The sequence below is a fragment of the Triticum urartu genome, chromosome 4A (assembly GCF_056163025.1).
Source record: "Triticum urartu cultivar PI428250 chromosome 4A, HENAU_Tu73, whole genome shotgun sequence".
Classification (NCBI taxonomy): domain Eukaryota; kingdom Viridiplantae; phylum Streptophyta; class Magnoliopsida; order Poales; family Poaceae; genus Triticum; species Triticum urartu.
Genome location: NC_141876.1, coordinates 8,780,096 through 8,796,667, shown reverse-complemented (window position 1 = coordinate 8,796,667; position 16,572 = coordinate 8,780,096). Strand labels below are relative to the sequence as shown.

Genomic DNA, 16,572 nt, shown 5'->3' with positions numbered 1-16,572 from the left:
TTTGGCTGGCAGCGAGTGCTGTATTAGCTGTACTGCCTCGTCGGCAGGGAGTCATTAGTTGGCTTGGAAACGGCCCGCGTGCGTACTGCGTGCGATGCATGCATGCATGGAGCCACCGGTTGTGTGTCCACGGAAGCGAGCGTCGGTTTCTGGTCGACTCGAGACGGCCGTCCAAACAAGGTTGCGGTATGGGCTCTGCACACCAAGGCCGCTCCCAAAATGGGCCAGTCCGTACATTGCACAACGAACAACTAAGTCTGCTAGCTTTCGTTTACACTGTCAAGCTTCCTTTACTAGTAGAATGCCGAAGCGTTCCTGTGGGATAGAATGCATATAAATAAATAATTAAGGCTGTCTCTAAGGTCGAAGATTATTTCTTCCTCATACGTCCAGGCGTATTTAGATATCTAACAAGTGCCCAGCGGACTCTTCAAAATTCAACCGTGATACTCCGGCATCCCCCAAATCCAACCCATATGTGGAGAAGAGATATGATAGTCCACACTATCCGCCATGTTATCTTCGACACGCGGTCCGAACACAAAAATCCCAGCCCACAGTGCACCCATCATTTTTTCCCACAGGACCCTCCCCTTCTCGCTTAGTTTCGTGCTGTAGTGGGACATTTATCGCTAGAGCCCTCTCCTTTATAACCGAATGACACCCACCTCATCTTCGCCATGGCGCCCTCTCTCCTTCACACACTACTTTGCCGCGAATTGTTAAGGAGGAGTCGCCCGACCTGCTCTCTGCCATGACCCCCTCCACCTATGTTTGTGCCGATCCGCCACTGCCATCATGGGAACGAGGTGTGTTGGCCCCCAGACAAGAAGGTGGATCCGTTGTCTCCTGAATCATTGCCACGTTGTAACATACAGCTGAGTGTCATACATTACCATGAAACAAGAATATGATGTCCATGGTTGGCCATATGCAACTGATACGCCATTGTGTTAGTTATTAAATCTTCAAGCAATCAAGCAATGCATTTATGTGGTTTTGGACATTCAGTTATGCCAATTCTAGATCAGAACTGCAGATATTTTTCATGAACGATTAAAGTAAGTCCCTATCAAACTTTGCTATTTGCGATGAAAGATCCTCCATACGCAATTCAAATGTTTGACATCACCACATTAGTGAGTGAACTGTCTTTCTCCACTGAGGTGGCACTTGTTTATGCCTAAGAACTGGATTCATGTTATTTACAAACTACAAATAGAAGAATGGTATAAACAATTTATTCCATCTACAAAAATCAAATCGCAGAAGCATCCATGCTTATCTAAATCGCCCATAGATAATTTGTCTTCTCAACCTTGTTTTCAGATGAACGACCATCACATTTCACCAATTGTTTTATGCTTCCCTGAAATATGGTCTCCCATGACACGTTTCACCAATGAGTAGGAAGATAGAGTGAGAACTCATATATCATGAAAATCATCTCTACCTGGCCAGAATTTTATGTATAATAGTAACTGGCCCAAGTATGTCCGGAGGCCACTCAATGATGATGATACCTTTTGATTCCAAATGCTACAAGCGTTTTATATACTGCAGCTATGCCCAGGTATTGCTACTATTGCACTTGATAGAGATAATCCGATGTGACTCCAATCAAACAACCTGTCCCCAGGATCAACCAGGTCTGAATCACCACTGCCAGGAGCAGTAACAACAATCTCAATGCCCTGTTCGTGATTCAGGGTTGTCTAAATAACGTTGTGGCCTAGGAGTAGTATGCTGTTCCATAATTCATAGTTAGAGCTATAATTGGTGACTTAATTAGCCCAGACTTTTCGTACCAACGCAAACATACCTAAGCCAGAGATGCTCTTCACGCCGCCCCACGAATCGACAGCTTTGTGGTCACTGGATGTGGCCCTGCAGGCTATCCCCTCTGTTCTGCCCCTCCTCCGGCTACTGCTCGTGGTGCCGCGGTACTCTTATAAGAGGTTCATGCTAAAGATTTCAGACCAAAAAGACATGCTTGACATGTCAAAATATGGTGATTGGCTACCATCTCGGTACAGCAACCAACAATAAGACTTGCTTATAGAGAAAAATGAACACAACATACAGCAAAACATAGTCACTAGAGGACCAACCAACCAGGTACAGGTTTTACACACAGCCTGTAGGCGGGCCGGCAACACATCCACGACACACTAGAATATGGACTTGATTCCTCTCAGAAAAATGAATATGGACTAGACAAACAGACATTAACACAGGACAACAATTTTAGTTCACAGGATTACAAGCCCAAAGTTCTGACGCGAGAATATTCATTTAAGTTTTACACACACACCGCTTAGTGCCAGACAACCTTTGAAAAAGCGCTATATCCTCAGAGACACATGGACACCACAATGCAAGGGATTGAATGGGGCCACGCTCTCCCCCCTTCACTTGCCGCTACTTAGGAGTTAGGACCACATGCCGCGATCTGCTCTTCGAGCTGCATCAAAAGATGAACAATAGGTCAATTATTAAGATAAGTACCTTCCGAAAAATGATTAAGATAAGTCTATGGCACATAATGGTGCTCAAGGCACATGGTTTCACTAATCAGCCATGCTACAAGTTGGGTAGTTTCTTATTTGGGCATTTGGCGAAGCTTAATTTAAACTAGGAAATAAGAAGTTCTGCCACTTTTAGAGCTACCATGTACATCTACCAAACGTGATGAAAAAATTACAGGATAATCATTCAACGGCAAAATGAGAATTTCCAGTACCTCCAACTAAGTGCTCCAAAACCAAACGTCAAAAGAATAAGATTAACGATTTAAGATTGTTCCCTTTTCTCTATCTTAATATAAAAATCTGTGGGTTATGAAACTAGTGAGAAGTTGGTATCAAATCCAACATTAGGCACATAAGGTGCTACCTCGATCATGACCTCCAACTCATGTCGCACAATAAAGAACTCATTCCTAACAAGAGCCAAGGACACGAGGCACCTGAAATAATGCAAAAAACACCACACGGTCAAATTCTGAAGAGGTTAATAGAACTGAGATGAAATGCCGTATATTTTGAAAAAGAAAAATCTCTAGCCATATAAGAGTTTAGTTGTGCTGTAAACAGAAGTCTAGAGCCAATAAATTACAAAAGAATCATCAAAGATTAGAATATTCAGATAATGAACCGAGTAATATCAACAATGTGAATGCAGATGAACTGAAAAAGCAAAGCATGGTTACTTCTTAATAATGTTAGATTGGTATGAGCTGTAAATAACGACCAAAAAGACAACATGAGTTGGCAGGTTTAAATAGAGACATTGAAAAATAATGCTGCCAATAATTATTGTGTAACATATGTAACTAGGTGATTTCCCCGCACGTTGCTGCGGGAGCTTAAAGATTAATTTTGGACACATTCTATATGAATGAAATGACTTAAATCAAAAGCTATTACTTTTGAAAGTAATTATATGTGAACAAAGGGTATGCATGTATGTTGGACTATTGGAAATGGAACAATTGAATTGACGTATGCATGTCCTACAAAATAGTTCTAGTGGATGATGACGTGGCATATTTGATGATGTGGAGGGCTGCATGTTGAAAGAATTAGACTTAGTGGGGATCAACTATTTATGTATTATAGATAAGCTATTGAGTTCTGACCCTTCTTTATATTTTATGGCATTGAAATTGCCGAAGTGCATGCAGGCGAGGTTCACTTGCTGTGCACCAACACTGAAACATGCAAAAAAAATGCGGATCAGGAAATTAGGAACTTATTATAAACTGAGACGTCAACTCAATAATATCCTCAAGGAGCCATTTCGTATCATGATTGTCAACTCAACAAATTATTTGATGAACCAGAAAAAGCACCATTGGTGTTACGTAAAATAGCAGATAGTAGTACCAGAAATGTTTACAAAATGACAAAGTCTTTCTTGCCGGACCTTAACATCGTCATGAATACCAAAAATTCTGCTACAGAAAACATAACTAAATTCACGTCTTCTAATTTTGGGTATACGACAGCCAAATAACGCCCATGACGTACACACCCGCCGTCTGACACATGTGAATAGAAACAACAACATTCAGGTGGAGAAATCGAAAAAATGGCCATTAGCGTTATATAGAATAGCAGATCATTAATACCAGCCATACTTTGTTCATTGTCGACCTAAAATAATGACATTGCCTAAACTGAAGATTCAATAGTATAAGAAACATTCGCAAAACGACAAAAGTTGCCCTCACCAAGCTATACCATTACCATTGGCAAGAGTACCAACAATTCCATTACATGAGATATATAACTAAACTCAGCTCTTCTATGTATGGCTAATACAACGGCGGCCGCAAACAACACGAACCTTATGCGGTCATGCGCCATGAGCTACACACCCCAGGCCGACGCACCCGAATAAAAACAACATCGATGTCATGGACAAACAAGAAAAACCACCGTTAGTGATATGCATAGCAGCATATCATTGATACCCGAAATGTTCACAAAAACGACATCTTTATGTTGGAAATATGAGCAATTTACTGAATGATTTTATGAACAAAAATACTAGATAAAGCATGACTAATATAGTAGAGATAAAACAAGTCATGCGTTCGGACAGAGAGAAGGTAAAGAGTATCTGCATATATGAACTTGAACTAAACACATCTAGAAGAGACACTAGATGAAGTTGCATATATGAAGTAGAACTTAACACATGTAGGGCGGAAAGTAGAGCAAAGAACTGTGTCATGACATCTAACAGAAAGACCAAGAACACGTACGGGACAGCAGCAGTGGAAGTGCTGGACTTGGGGTCGGTGTCCTCGCCTGCCATGTCGTCGAGGAGATCGTGGACGTTGGGGAAGAAGTCGTCGTCGGGGAAGTAGTCATCGGCGACCGGATCGTCCGTGATGAAGTAGCCAGTAGTCGCGCTGAGCGCTCCCCAAAAACCTTATCACCCTTCTCCCGTACAGGACTCAAAAGGTGCGGTTTCGGAGCCTACTGTCCCGACTTGCGGTGCACGCCGCAAGCCGGGATGAGGAAGACAGCAGCAACTCAGAGATTGGAACCGATGGCGAAAGGAAGGAGAAATTTTGATGCGTCACTCTGGAAGGAGCGACCTCCCTTTTATAGGCGCAAGAGAAGGAGGCGAGAGGGCAGCGACGGGAGGCGAAACGAAGAGACGGAGGCGAAGCGAACAGCCAGTAGTCGAAGGGCTGCACCGTTCGCATTCGAACTCCACTTTCGCAAAAAATCTTTTCAGCTTCCGTGTGACCTTTTGTATACCCGTAGTGCGTGACAAAAATTTAGATATCGGCTCATTCCCGCAACCCGCAGCGCGTCATGACAAGGCGAGGCGGGCGACGAAGGAGGAGCGCGCATGGATATCCCTCTTGTTCTCATGCTCGTACAAGTGGGGAAAGAACCTCCCTTATAAGGAGGTCCAACTGCCACTAAACTAGCAATGTGGGACTAAACTTTTGTGCCACCTCTTGCCTTGCACAAATGGACTAAGTGGGCCTCTAGGATTTATTAGGAATTTCTGAAACTGCTATTGAGCTAGGCCCAAAATAGATAAAATTCCAGCACTTTATACTCATCATGCTACTGACGTTAACTGGGATATAATTCAGTTACAGGAAACACGACTAAACTCGATTCTTCAAATTATGGCTACATGACAGTGCAAGCAACATTCTTTTTTGTGACAAATAGAATCCTTTGCCCAGTATAACAAACAGATCTAAATCGCACGACATCGATTTTGTGGACAAACTAGAAAAAACACCATTAGTGATACATAGAATAGCAGATCATTAATACCAGAAGAAACATCATTAATCATACACAGAATAGCAGATCATTAATAGTACCAGGAATATTCGAGAAACTGCAACAGTTTATCCTCATCATAACATTGATATTCATCGGGATACCGGAAACTCCGTTACACTGAACACAACTAAACTCGATTCTTCTAATTACACCTATGGGTCAGTGCAACCGATATATATGAATCCTTTGCCCAGTACAGTAAACAGATCTGAATCGCATGACATCAACGCAGCAGACAAACAAACATTGAGTTAAAAATAAGCGGGTGGAAGAGAGAGAAAGGATTCATGATGGTGAATTGGTCATCACCTAGAGGTGCACCGCATGAGCTGCTGCGTCAGGGCTTTCACCTCGTCGAAGTCCACTTGGGGCTGCTCCCTGCGATTTCTAGAGCAGACAAGTTGAGTCAGTACCAGAGACCAAGAGCAGAGGGAGAGATAGAGGGCGGCCGTACGGACATTAGGGTGTGGATGTCGTCGATGATCTCGTGGGCATCATTGATGAAGAGGCGGGAGACCTCGACGGCGGTGCCCTCCTCCCGCAGCTCCTCGAACATGTCTTCATCCACCACACACTTGATCGACGTCGACCACGCCAAGGCAAAGTCAAATGCCAACTCAGGCCAAAATCCACGACCACACGACTAGAAGGGCGGGGAAGGGAAGGGCCTCACTGTTGGGATTAAACCCGACGTTCTGTCCGGATACATGTATGTGTACGTCTCCGACTAGTGTAGGAATTATATATATATATATATATATATATATATATATATATATATATATATATATATATATATAGACACACACACGTGTATCCAGCCCTTGTAAACAACACCGTGAGTTAAGCAATAAAGTAAGGAACAACATGTACGATACGTATCTGTGGCAATACGCCGGTGTCTACGCGTGCGTTCGTGTGCTTCCGGCCGGCTGGCCGTTGTGTGCGTACGATAGATTGAGATACTAGTTGGTCAAAGGAATCGATCAAGCTAGTACGTGGTGTTGCTAGCTTACAACGGTGCATCTCGATGTAAAGCACTTCGTCGAGTTCGTCAGCGAGCTTCATTTGTCATCGTCATTCGTCGTCGGTCGTCGCCGTCGCTAGAAAGTACTTGGCGTATGGTCTGGGCCAACAATTAACATCAGAGCAAGGTTGATCTTCTAGTAACGGAGGATCATGGCAAACGACAAGAAGACCAAGCAGCTGGCGGAGTACTCCGGTGCAGCTAAAGTAATTGCTGCTCCGACGAGTTCGTCGTATCCACGGTTTGATCGCGAGAACTTCGGGGTCTGAAAGGCCCTCATAGAGTGTGGTCTCCGCGCCAACGAGCTATGGGACGCGGTGGATCCCGGAGGCGACACGTTCAAGAAGGAGGGAGCCGAGCACCGGAAGGATCGGCAGACGGCGTCGGCGATTTACTCGGTGATGCTGATGGATGTCCTCCAACCCCTAATCGCCAAAGCAACGACGAAGAAGGTGTGGGATACGCTAAAACTCATGTTCGAGGGACACACCCGTGTCAAGCAAGCCAATCTCCAAACTCTCCTAAGGAACTACGAGACTTTGGTCATGGGCGACAATGAGTTCGTGGATGCGTTCGCTTCACGGGTGGCTACTCTCGTCAATCGGATCCGCGCGCTTGGAGAAAACCTCATGGAGACCTCGGTTGTCCGGCGGTTCTTGCGCGTAGCCCCTCCCCGGTACCTGCAAATTGTCACAGCGATCGAGCAGTGCGTCGATCTCGCGACACTCTCCATCGACGATCTTGTTGGACGGTACAAAGCTCACGATGAGCGGATGCGGTACAGTCTTGGGGACGGGAGGAATGATGAGCTTGTGATGCTCACAAAGGCGCAGTGGACCACCCTCGAAAAGCAAGGCGGATCCACGAGCAGCAGCAAAAAAAAGGGGAAGCAGCGTTCGGCGAGAAAGAACTTCGCCGACTCGGACGACGACTCAGACGATGAGGCTGTACCATCACCGAGGAGAAAGTTTGACATCAAGAAAGTGATGTGTTATAACTGTGGCCTCCTCGGTCACTTCAAGGCTGACTGCGAGGAAGCACCGAAGCAGAAGACGCTCATGGCCCATCAAGGAGATGATGGTGACATGATGTTGATGAGCGAACTCGTGGACGAGAAGGATCCAGGTCTTCAACCGCCGGCTAAAGAAATTGTCGCGTTCGTGGAAGAAAAAGTTCACCTTCATAATCATGGTTCGGAAACTCGTATCGATGCTACTGTTGCGGGAGGTGACTCCGAAACTTGCGTCGATGCTACAGACGTAAGTGCTAACTTTGCTGGATCGGATGCAGCGAAAGCAGCGTGTGCTCGACCATGGAGAAGCAGTTTTTGTGTTGGTCAACTGGAAGAGAGGCCCATAAACAACCTCAAAACCGACACGGAAGTTTTTACTTTAGGCGAAGGCGTGGCGCCAGAAGTCCACGACACAATGCGTCTCGGCATGGTCGTACCAGCGACGAGGCATGACACGTGGCAAACTGTGCTTGGACCTGACGAGTGTGGCATGTACGTGGTGTCTGACAGTGCAAGAGGGAGTTGCACGGACATGGAGAGTCGCTGCACATCCGACATCGTGAGTCCAGGTGGTAGTGTCGCGCACGTGGCAACGAGCGGCAAGCCGGTCAGCTCACGCGAGCAGGTGCCTGAGGCAAGGTATGGCATGTTCACGGCTCCCACGGTTTTGATTCCTAGCAGTCCAGGAGATGGGCCGGTTGCCGTCTACAGCAGGCTGGCTGCAGCAAGCTTTACACCAGGATGTCCACTACCACGTGTTGACCCAGCATGGAGAGAAGTGGGGCAAGGCCCACGTGATGGGCTAGAAAATAAGCCAGCCAACGAAGGCTCGCTTGAACCAGATAATAGCAGCTCATGCGCTGCAGGCTCTTCAAGAAGCAGCAGTTTTGAAGCGTCAGAAACGTCAATAACAGAGGTTTTGGCAACTCCAAAAGATGTGGCGACGCCTTCGAAAGTACTGGAGAAAAGGACACGTCCATCTACAACCGATCATCTACAGTCGGAGTTACACCCATATTCAAAGAAATTTCTTCGGACGATTGATCCGGTAATGGTGAACGGGAGTAGGCGACGGTGTCTAGCAAACACCAAGGAACCGGTGGAATTCGAAGACGCAAATAAGCAGGAATGTTGGCGTCATGCTATGAAAGAAGAGTTGGGGTCGGTCCATGACAATAATTCATGGGAGCTTGTGGATCTTCCCAACAATGAAAATGCTATAGAGCTCAAATGGGAATTCAAGGTCAAGAACGATGTTGAAGGGTGGATGAAGCACAAAGCGAGGTTTGTGGCCAAAGAGTATGTGCAAGAGGAAGGTGTGGACTTCGAAGAAGTGTTCGTTCCCATTGCAAAGATGGATTCGGTGAGATTACTCATCGCTCTCGCGGCTCTGGAATCATGAAAAGTACATCACATGGATGTAAACTCCGTGTTTTTGAACAGCAAGATAGAAGGAGATGTGTATGTTAATCAACCACCAGGTTTCATCGAAGAGGGAGAAGAGCACAAGGTACTGAACTTACACAAAATCTTGTATGGGCTATGGCAAGGACCTCGGGAGTGGAACATCAAACTTGATCGAACGTTGATTTCTCTTGGATTTGAGAAAGCCCCATAGAGCATGCAATGTAAAAGAGAGGTGAAGGAAGGGATCGTCTACTAGTTGGCATCTACGTCGACGACCTATTAATTACTGGAGCAGATGAAGAGGTGATTGTAAAGTTCAAGCTACAGATGAAAGAGCTTTTCAAGATGGATGATCTGGGTCTTTTGAGTTACTACCCCGGGATAGAGGTACATCAAAAGACGGAGGGGATCACACTATGCCAGGAGGCATACACAAAGAAGGTACTTGAAAGCCCTGTCATAAGAGATTGCAATCCAGTTGATGCTTCAATGAAACCTTATCTTGAGCTGAGCAAGAAGAGTAAAGCACCCGCAGTTAATTGATGGAGATACGGAATAAGTGGTGCTTAATGTTGATAGCAAGTCTGAAAGTTTTCTACATTAAGATCCAGTGCGGCATGATAGGAGCAAACACATTGGTACGGTGTATCACTACATAAAGGACTGCGTAGAAGAAGGTAAGATGAAGGTCAACTATATTCGCACCGATGATCAGCTGGTGGATATGCTAACTAAGGCTTTGGATCGAGAGAAATTCTTGGAGATGCAAAGAAGGATCGATGTTGGAGCTGTAACATGACGACGTCGTGTTTAGGGGGGTGATTGTTGGGATTAAACCCGACGTTCTGTCCGGATACATGTATGTGTACGTCTCCGACTAGTGTAGGAATTAGATACCTAGTAGGACTTGTACTAGGCAGGCTAGCAGCTAATATATATATATATATATATACACACACGTGTATCCAGCCCCTGTAAACAACACCGTGAGTTAAGCAATAAAGTAAGGAACAACAGGTACGATACGTACGTGTGGCAATACGCCGGTGTCTACGCGTGCGTTCGTGTGCTTCCGGCCGGCTGGCTGTTGTGTGCGTATGATAGATTGAGATACTAGTTGGTCAAAGGAATCGATCAAGCTAGTACGTGGTGTTGCTAGCTTACAACGGTGCATCTCGACGTAAAGCACTTCGTCGAGTTCGTCAGCGAACTTCGTTTGTCATCGTCATTCGTCGTCGGTTGTCGCCGTCGTCAGAAAGTACTTGACGTCTGGTCTGAGCCAACACTCACCTCGGTGTACATGCCGGCGATATGGGCGTTGAGCTGCGCCCTCAGTGCTGCGGCTGCCATGGCAAGGCGAGGAGAGGTCCGGCGGTCCGGGGGACTGAGCAGTGGAGAAAGCGGAATTCGGCTGCGGAGTGAACAAGGACGGGAGTAGGAGAGGAGGTTGTATAGCTGGGCTCACTAGGCGTTTGGCAGCGAGTACTGTACTAGCTGTACTCCGTCGTCGGCCGGGCGCCATTAGTTAGCTTGGAAACGGCCCGCGTGCGTACTGCGTGCGATGCATGCATGCATGGAGCCACCGGTTGTGTGTCCACGTGTTCATAGAAGTGAGCGTCTGTTTCAACTTAGTCTCTTTTCCTTTCAAAAGAAAACTTTAGTCTCTTGTTTTATGTTTTTTAGACAAACTCCGAAGCTTTTTATTGCACCCTCACAATGTTTATAGGGACGAATAGAAGACCATCCATTCTCCTCTGTCTCGAGAGCATTCCATCACTTTTTGACGAATTACAATTTTAACCCGATTCACTGTCTACGTGGTCTTTATGCCTAGTCATTCGAAAGAACACTTGCCCTCCCCCCCCCTCCCCCCCCCCCCCTCTTACGGCGGCTGCTGTCACGGAGTTAGCCAGGGTTTCTTCCTCGAGTTCTGTCATGATCGCACACTTGACGTAAAAGCTTTACAAGCCGCATTGACCTTCATGGGAATCCGGGCTGTGTCTCAGTCACAGTGTAGCTGATCATCCAAAAAGACCAGCTAAGCATAATTGGCTTGGCCAGCCTTTACCTAACAAACTAACTACTACTGTGAAGGCTCATCAAACGGCGCTTTGAGCTTTCTTCAGGATTTGGTCTGAACTGGCAGATTCCCATGCGTTATGCACCTGTTTGCCACTTTCTTCTCAGCTATTCAGATTCCAGCAAACGGATGCCATTAGGTCAAAGCCGTGGTGCACGCCCTGTAGTTTTGTAGCAAGGTGAGACAACTTTAGCTATGGGGTGACCTAATCAAACATAGCCGTCAACCCCTAGGAATAAAGCATGATTCAAGAGTTTGTAAGCTTCAACATTCGAACTTCTAAATTCATGGCTAATGATACAATTAATAAAGGTAGCCTTCCGATCTATGATCTCATGTATGATTGCTCCGTAGATAGCTGCGCTCTTCTGATGTATATTTGCAATGACTACCTTGCAATTTGAAGCCACCTGAATCTTCCTCTCATAGAGATTATCAGTAAGCGTAAGGGCCTCCCTGATTGCTAAAGATTCGAGAGATGCAAGAAACGATATATGTGGGAACACAATGGCCAACACATCCGGAAAATTGCCTGCTCGATCTCTGCATATAGCTTGCACTGCGCCTCGAGTGCCGCCTGGTCCAACTGCCGCATCCACATTGACCTTCACCATATCATCCCAAGGAGCGATACATTGATTTGGCATAATCATGGGTGTCCCAGGAACTAGACTTTGAGTGCTTTGGGTAGCTCTCAGCTCAGCGAAGTTCCTCTGCACATAACCCTGAAAAGTGAAAGGGCTTTTATATATGTCCTCATGTATAGCTTTGTGCGGATCTCCCCATATCATCCGCAAAAGTGATAGTAAAAGTGATGAAATCCTCATGCGATAACACCTCATGCATGGTGAATAGACAATGTTTGGCGTCATCATTTACATTCAGACTCAATCGCTCGACAATTTGCTCGTATGATAGTGCCCACGTGCTCCTTGAAACCAAGCAATTTAGCAGGGTGTGCCTCAACGTATCCATTTTTTTTAGAAAAGGAGGATAACCCCCGGCCTCTGGCATCTGGACGATGCATACGGTCACTTTATTAATTATTCTCACAAGACCTTACAAAGTGATACAACATTAAGATTAAAGCCACCATCTAAGCAACAGACTGTCGCTACACCTATCCAGCTGATGAAGGGGCGCAAATAGCCTGGGCCTAATACCAAACAGACATCGCAGCCAAGCCTAACATCTAAGACCTGAGACCCCAACCTAGCCACTTGCCGGGTCTGGGGCACACACTGGTCCGGCATGCTCTCAGAGGCCGCCGCCGCCAACTGCCACCGCTCCATTTTTCAGAACTGTACTGATGCATCAACCTTGCTCGGTCTAGCTATCGTCAACGCCACCACGGCGCCCAACGACACCTCCTCCCTGCGCGCAAACAGCTGAGCACGTCGCGGTCGCCACTGATACACCTCAGCGCCAAGCTGCCAAGTACCACCAGCCGACACAGCTTGAAGTCCTTGGAAGATCTGTCGTGCGTAGCACCTGCCGACCAGGCATGACAAAGCGTAGCACCTGCCGGTCAAGCATGACTTGACATCTCCACCGAAGCTCCGTGCAAGACGAAGCCGCTCCACCTCCTGCCTCTGACTTCCAGCGCTTCTCCACAAACGATGCTCCCAAGAGAGAAACGACACCGCAGTGCCGCCATTGTCCGAACTGGAAAACTAGATCATAGGGTTTCCCCCGGAGCAGCACGAGTGGGTCGACAGTAGTTACAGAACGATGCCTTCGTCAAGGTAACGGCGCCGAACACCGCCATCGTCCGCCATCGGCTCGGTTTTCACCGGCAACTATGTCTCTCCGACTCATAGCCGGGATTAGATTACAGATCACGAGATCCGATCATCCAGTCTCAGGTCGACCACCTCCGACGTAGGAGATGACCACCACCGCCATAATCCTCGTGATGCGATGCAAACCCAGAGTGCTTCGTGAGCCGTCGCCGAATCCGATGAGATGCAGCAGTTTGAGGACGTAACGGCAGCCCGGGACGCACCCCGGTTGCCGCTGCCGCCATCTCATACTACTCCCGCCGGCTGCAGCCAAACCCCCCGTCGCGCCCCGGCCGCCGCTGCCCGCCATCCTCGTCGGGAGGGAGATCCAAATCAGGCCGCCGCCGCCTCAGATCTCAGGACGCCAGAGGAGGTCTGCCGCCGCCGCGCCACGGGGCCTTCGCCTAGCTACGTTGCCGGCGGCGGCGGAGGGAGGGGGGCGGGTGCACGGGGAGTCGAGGGGAGATCGGGATGTGGCCGCCCGGTGCGGCCCGGCGGCGGCCGCACGGGGTCGAGAGCCATCCTCGTCGGGAGGGAGATCCAAATCAGGCCGCCGCCGCCTTAGATCTCAGGATGCCAGAGGAGGTCCGCCGCCGCCGCACCACGGGGCGTTCGCCCAGCGACGTTGCCGGCGGCGGCGGAGGGAGGGAGTGCACGGGGAGTCGAGGGGAGATCGAGATGTGGCCGCCTGGGGTCGGCCTCAACGTATCCATGACCCGCACAAACAACAAGCACTCGTCGTCGACATGTTTCTATGATGAAGGACACTATGAGTATTGTGCGAATCTCCACAGGAACGCCTTGATTTCGAGTGGACTTTTATATGCCATAAGTCTGCCCATCCTTGACAATCAGCCTCTGAGTTTGATCGGCCGCCCTGCTTATACAGCCATGATTCTCTGATGATCTTGGTTCACTATATCATCTTGTAAGTGGAACGCACAGTGAGCATACCCCTTCTATCCTCACTCCAAGCCCAAAAATCTTATATCTGTCTCGTGCAAGGGATCTTCAATATAGTCTCGGCATCAATGGGAATAAGTATCGGTTGAATAAGCTGCTCATCCCTTGATGACGCAGTGTGATCAATGAGTTCAACGACCCTTGTTGGCGGCGGTGGTATTAATGAGGTTATCGGCCTCTTTATATGCTCTCTAGATATCTAGTTGTCGTTCCAGATATCAGTGGATTCTCCCTTTCCTATTCTACTTATCAAACCCTGAGTCATTATGTCTTTCCCATGCAAAATAGCACATCATATCTGTGATGAATCTGGTCCAAGGTTGCATCAAAAAGAGAATTATTTGGATAGTAGACAACTTTTAAGATTAATGAACTTAGAGAACTGGGATGATCCAGCAAGCGTTAGGCTTGCCTAGCAATTAGGGCTTGATTAAAGATCTCAAGGTCACAGACACCAAGGCATCCCAAATACTTCGGTCTCATCATAACATCCCATGAGACCCAGCATGGCTTCCATCTCCCCTGTTTACTTCCCTACCAAAATTGTCTGACAAGGAGGTGACACTCATGCAACGTCCTCGCGGGACACGGAAGCAGGCCATGGAATATACTGGAATTGCCAATGCCAGAGACTTTATCAAAACCTCTTTACCCGCAGTTGACAGGAGCTTTTCCATCCATCCTCTCAGCTTTTCCCAAACTCTGTCACGTAACTATTTGAATGTCTTGTTCTTGGACTGCCCGACATCAGTTGGCACATCCAATTACCTGTCACTGAGCAACTCATTTGAGACGTTCAAAGTATTTTGGACATCTTCCCTGAGAGCTTGAGGGCATCCACTACTGAAAAATATAAAGGAATTGACATGATTTATTCTTTGTCCGGATGCCAACCAATAATTCTCCAGTAGGTTTAATACTTCAACTGCCCCATCATGACTTGAGTTAAAAACTGGCGGGTTGGTCCATACATGGGTGATGTGGTTTCTTACATGTGGGACCATATGTCAGTGTTAAAACCGGTGGATCTCAGGTAGGGGGTCTCAAGCTGTGGATCTTGGATCGATGGGTAACAGGGAACGTAGAGACAACGTTTACCCAGGTTCGAGCCCTCTCAAGGAGGTAAAAGCCTATGTCTTGCTTGATTCTATTGATGTGGGTGTGTATGACAATTACATAGTTGATCTACCACGAGATCGGATGAACTAAACCCTAGGTGGGTATGGTCGTAATTGTTCCCCTAGCCCTCGCCGCCCGCTGTGAGCCACCGCCGCCCCGGCATGCTGTGCATTTTTTTATACGATGAATTGTTTTTTGTTCATATATAACGTATATGTAGATGCTTAGTGTTTATTAATCATATGTATGTATGTATGTGTATGTATATGTAAATATTGATATGATGTCATTTTTTTGTTCATATATAAAGTAGATGTATATGTATGGATGGATGGATATCGATGGATGTACGTATATAAAAAATTCATAGAAAATTAACCGTAACTAGGATGAAAATAATTTATATATGAAAATCGATCAGAAAAATATGACGAATCTGAATATGCCCTTCGTTCGTCTATCATAAGCAGCTAGCATAGCGAACTTGGAACCGTCCCCCTCCAGTTCATCAGCCCGAAATTAATGCAGACTTCGGGAAAACATTCCCGGATGTTACCCCCCTTCACCTATATCGTGTAGTGGCACGTTAGAACACCCCTAACTCTCTCGGGAATTCATCATGTCCCGATAACTTCTACATGAGGGGGGGGGGTCCGCAAGTATCCTCGACGACCATGAGAGAGGCGGCCCGCAAAATATCCTCTCTCGAAAGATAGTATGACTCATCAGACATGAGGTGGGAGTAGTCCTCGACGTTCGTCTAATACTGACGGTTATAGAACTTGTCAACTTTGCATGATGTTTGCCACTAATCCATTGCTCATATGCATATGATTCCTTGTTGTGATATGAAGTCCATGTTTGCCACTAATCCATCTCTCATGTTTGTATATTGCCATGTTGTAATATTTGCAGAAACTTTGGGTAGAGACTTAGAACAAGAAGAGTTGTTGGGGGATATAATCCGCGATGGAGTTGATCCCTTGTCATTTCTCAATGACACAGATGGTCAAGAAGGAGAGGATGAAGGCTCCGGTGATCCAACAAGGGAGGAGGAAGGAGATCATGACGGCTCAAGTGACCGAATGGCGGAGGAAGGAGATCATGATCACGGCTCCAGTGACCGAACGGAGGAGGGAGCCTTAACCGTTGCAAAGTCCGGCGAGGTATATATATGTATTAATTAAGCATGTGCTGGCTTGATGCATTAATTGTTTTGTATGTACATATATTAACACTTCCTTCTTCTTTAAGCCCTCCGGATCGAGCCAAACTTCTGTAAGGAGACGAGTCCTAAAGAAAAGGTTGCGCTAGGATGAAAGGTTCACGATCACAGAAGTGGTGAAAGATGGCCAACC

At 46.9% G+C, this 16,572-nt stretch overlaps 1 protein-coding gene across 2 annotated transcripts; it reads right to left on the bottom strand.

Annotated features, from left to right (window-relative positions):
• Positions 1-2,377: 2,377 nt before the first annotated feature.
• LOC125553362 (histidine-containing phosphotransfer protein 2-like) lies at positions 2,378-10,645 on the bottom strand. 2 transcript variants are annotated; one of them, XM_087519452.1, is made up of 6 exons: positions 10,562-10,645; positions 6,284-6,399; positions 6,135-6,203; positions 3,641-3,712; positions 2,896-2,968; positions 2,378-2,464 (listed from the first exon to the last, which is right to left on the bottom strand). In XM_087519452.1, exons 1-6 carry the CDS (start codon positions 10,619-10,621, stop codon positions 2,426-2,428), a joined length of 429 nt encoding a protein of 142 aa, XP_087375578.1. In that variant the 5' UTR covers positions 10,622-10,645; the 3' UTR covers positions 2,378-2,425. The 2 variants fall into 2 exon arrangements, with proteins under 2 accessions (XP_087375578.1, XP_087375579.1); XM_087519453.1 differs by lacking the exon at positions 3,641-3,712.
• Between the last annotated feature and the right edge of the window lie 5,927 nt (positions 10,646-16,572).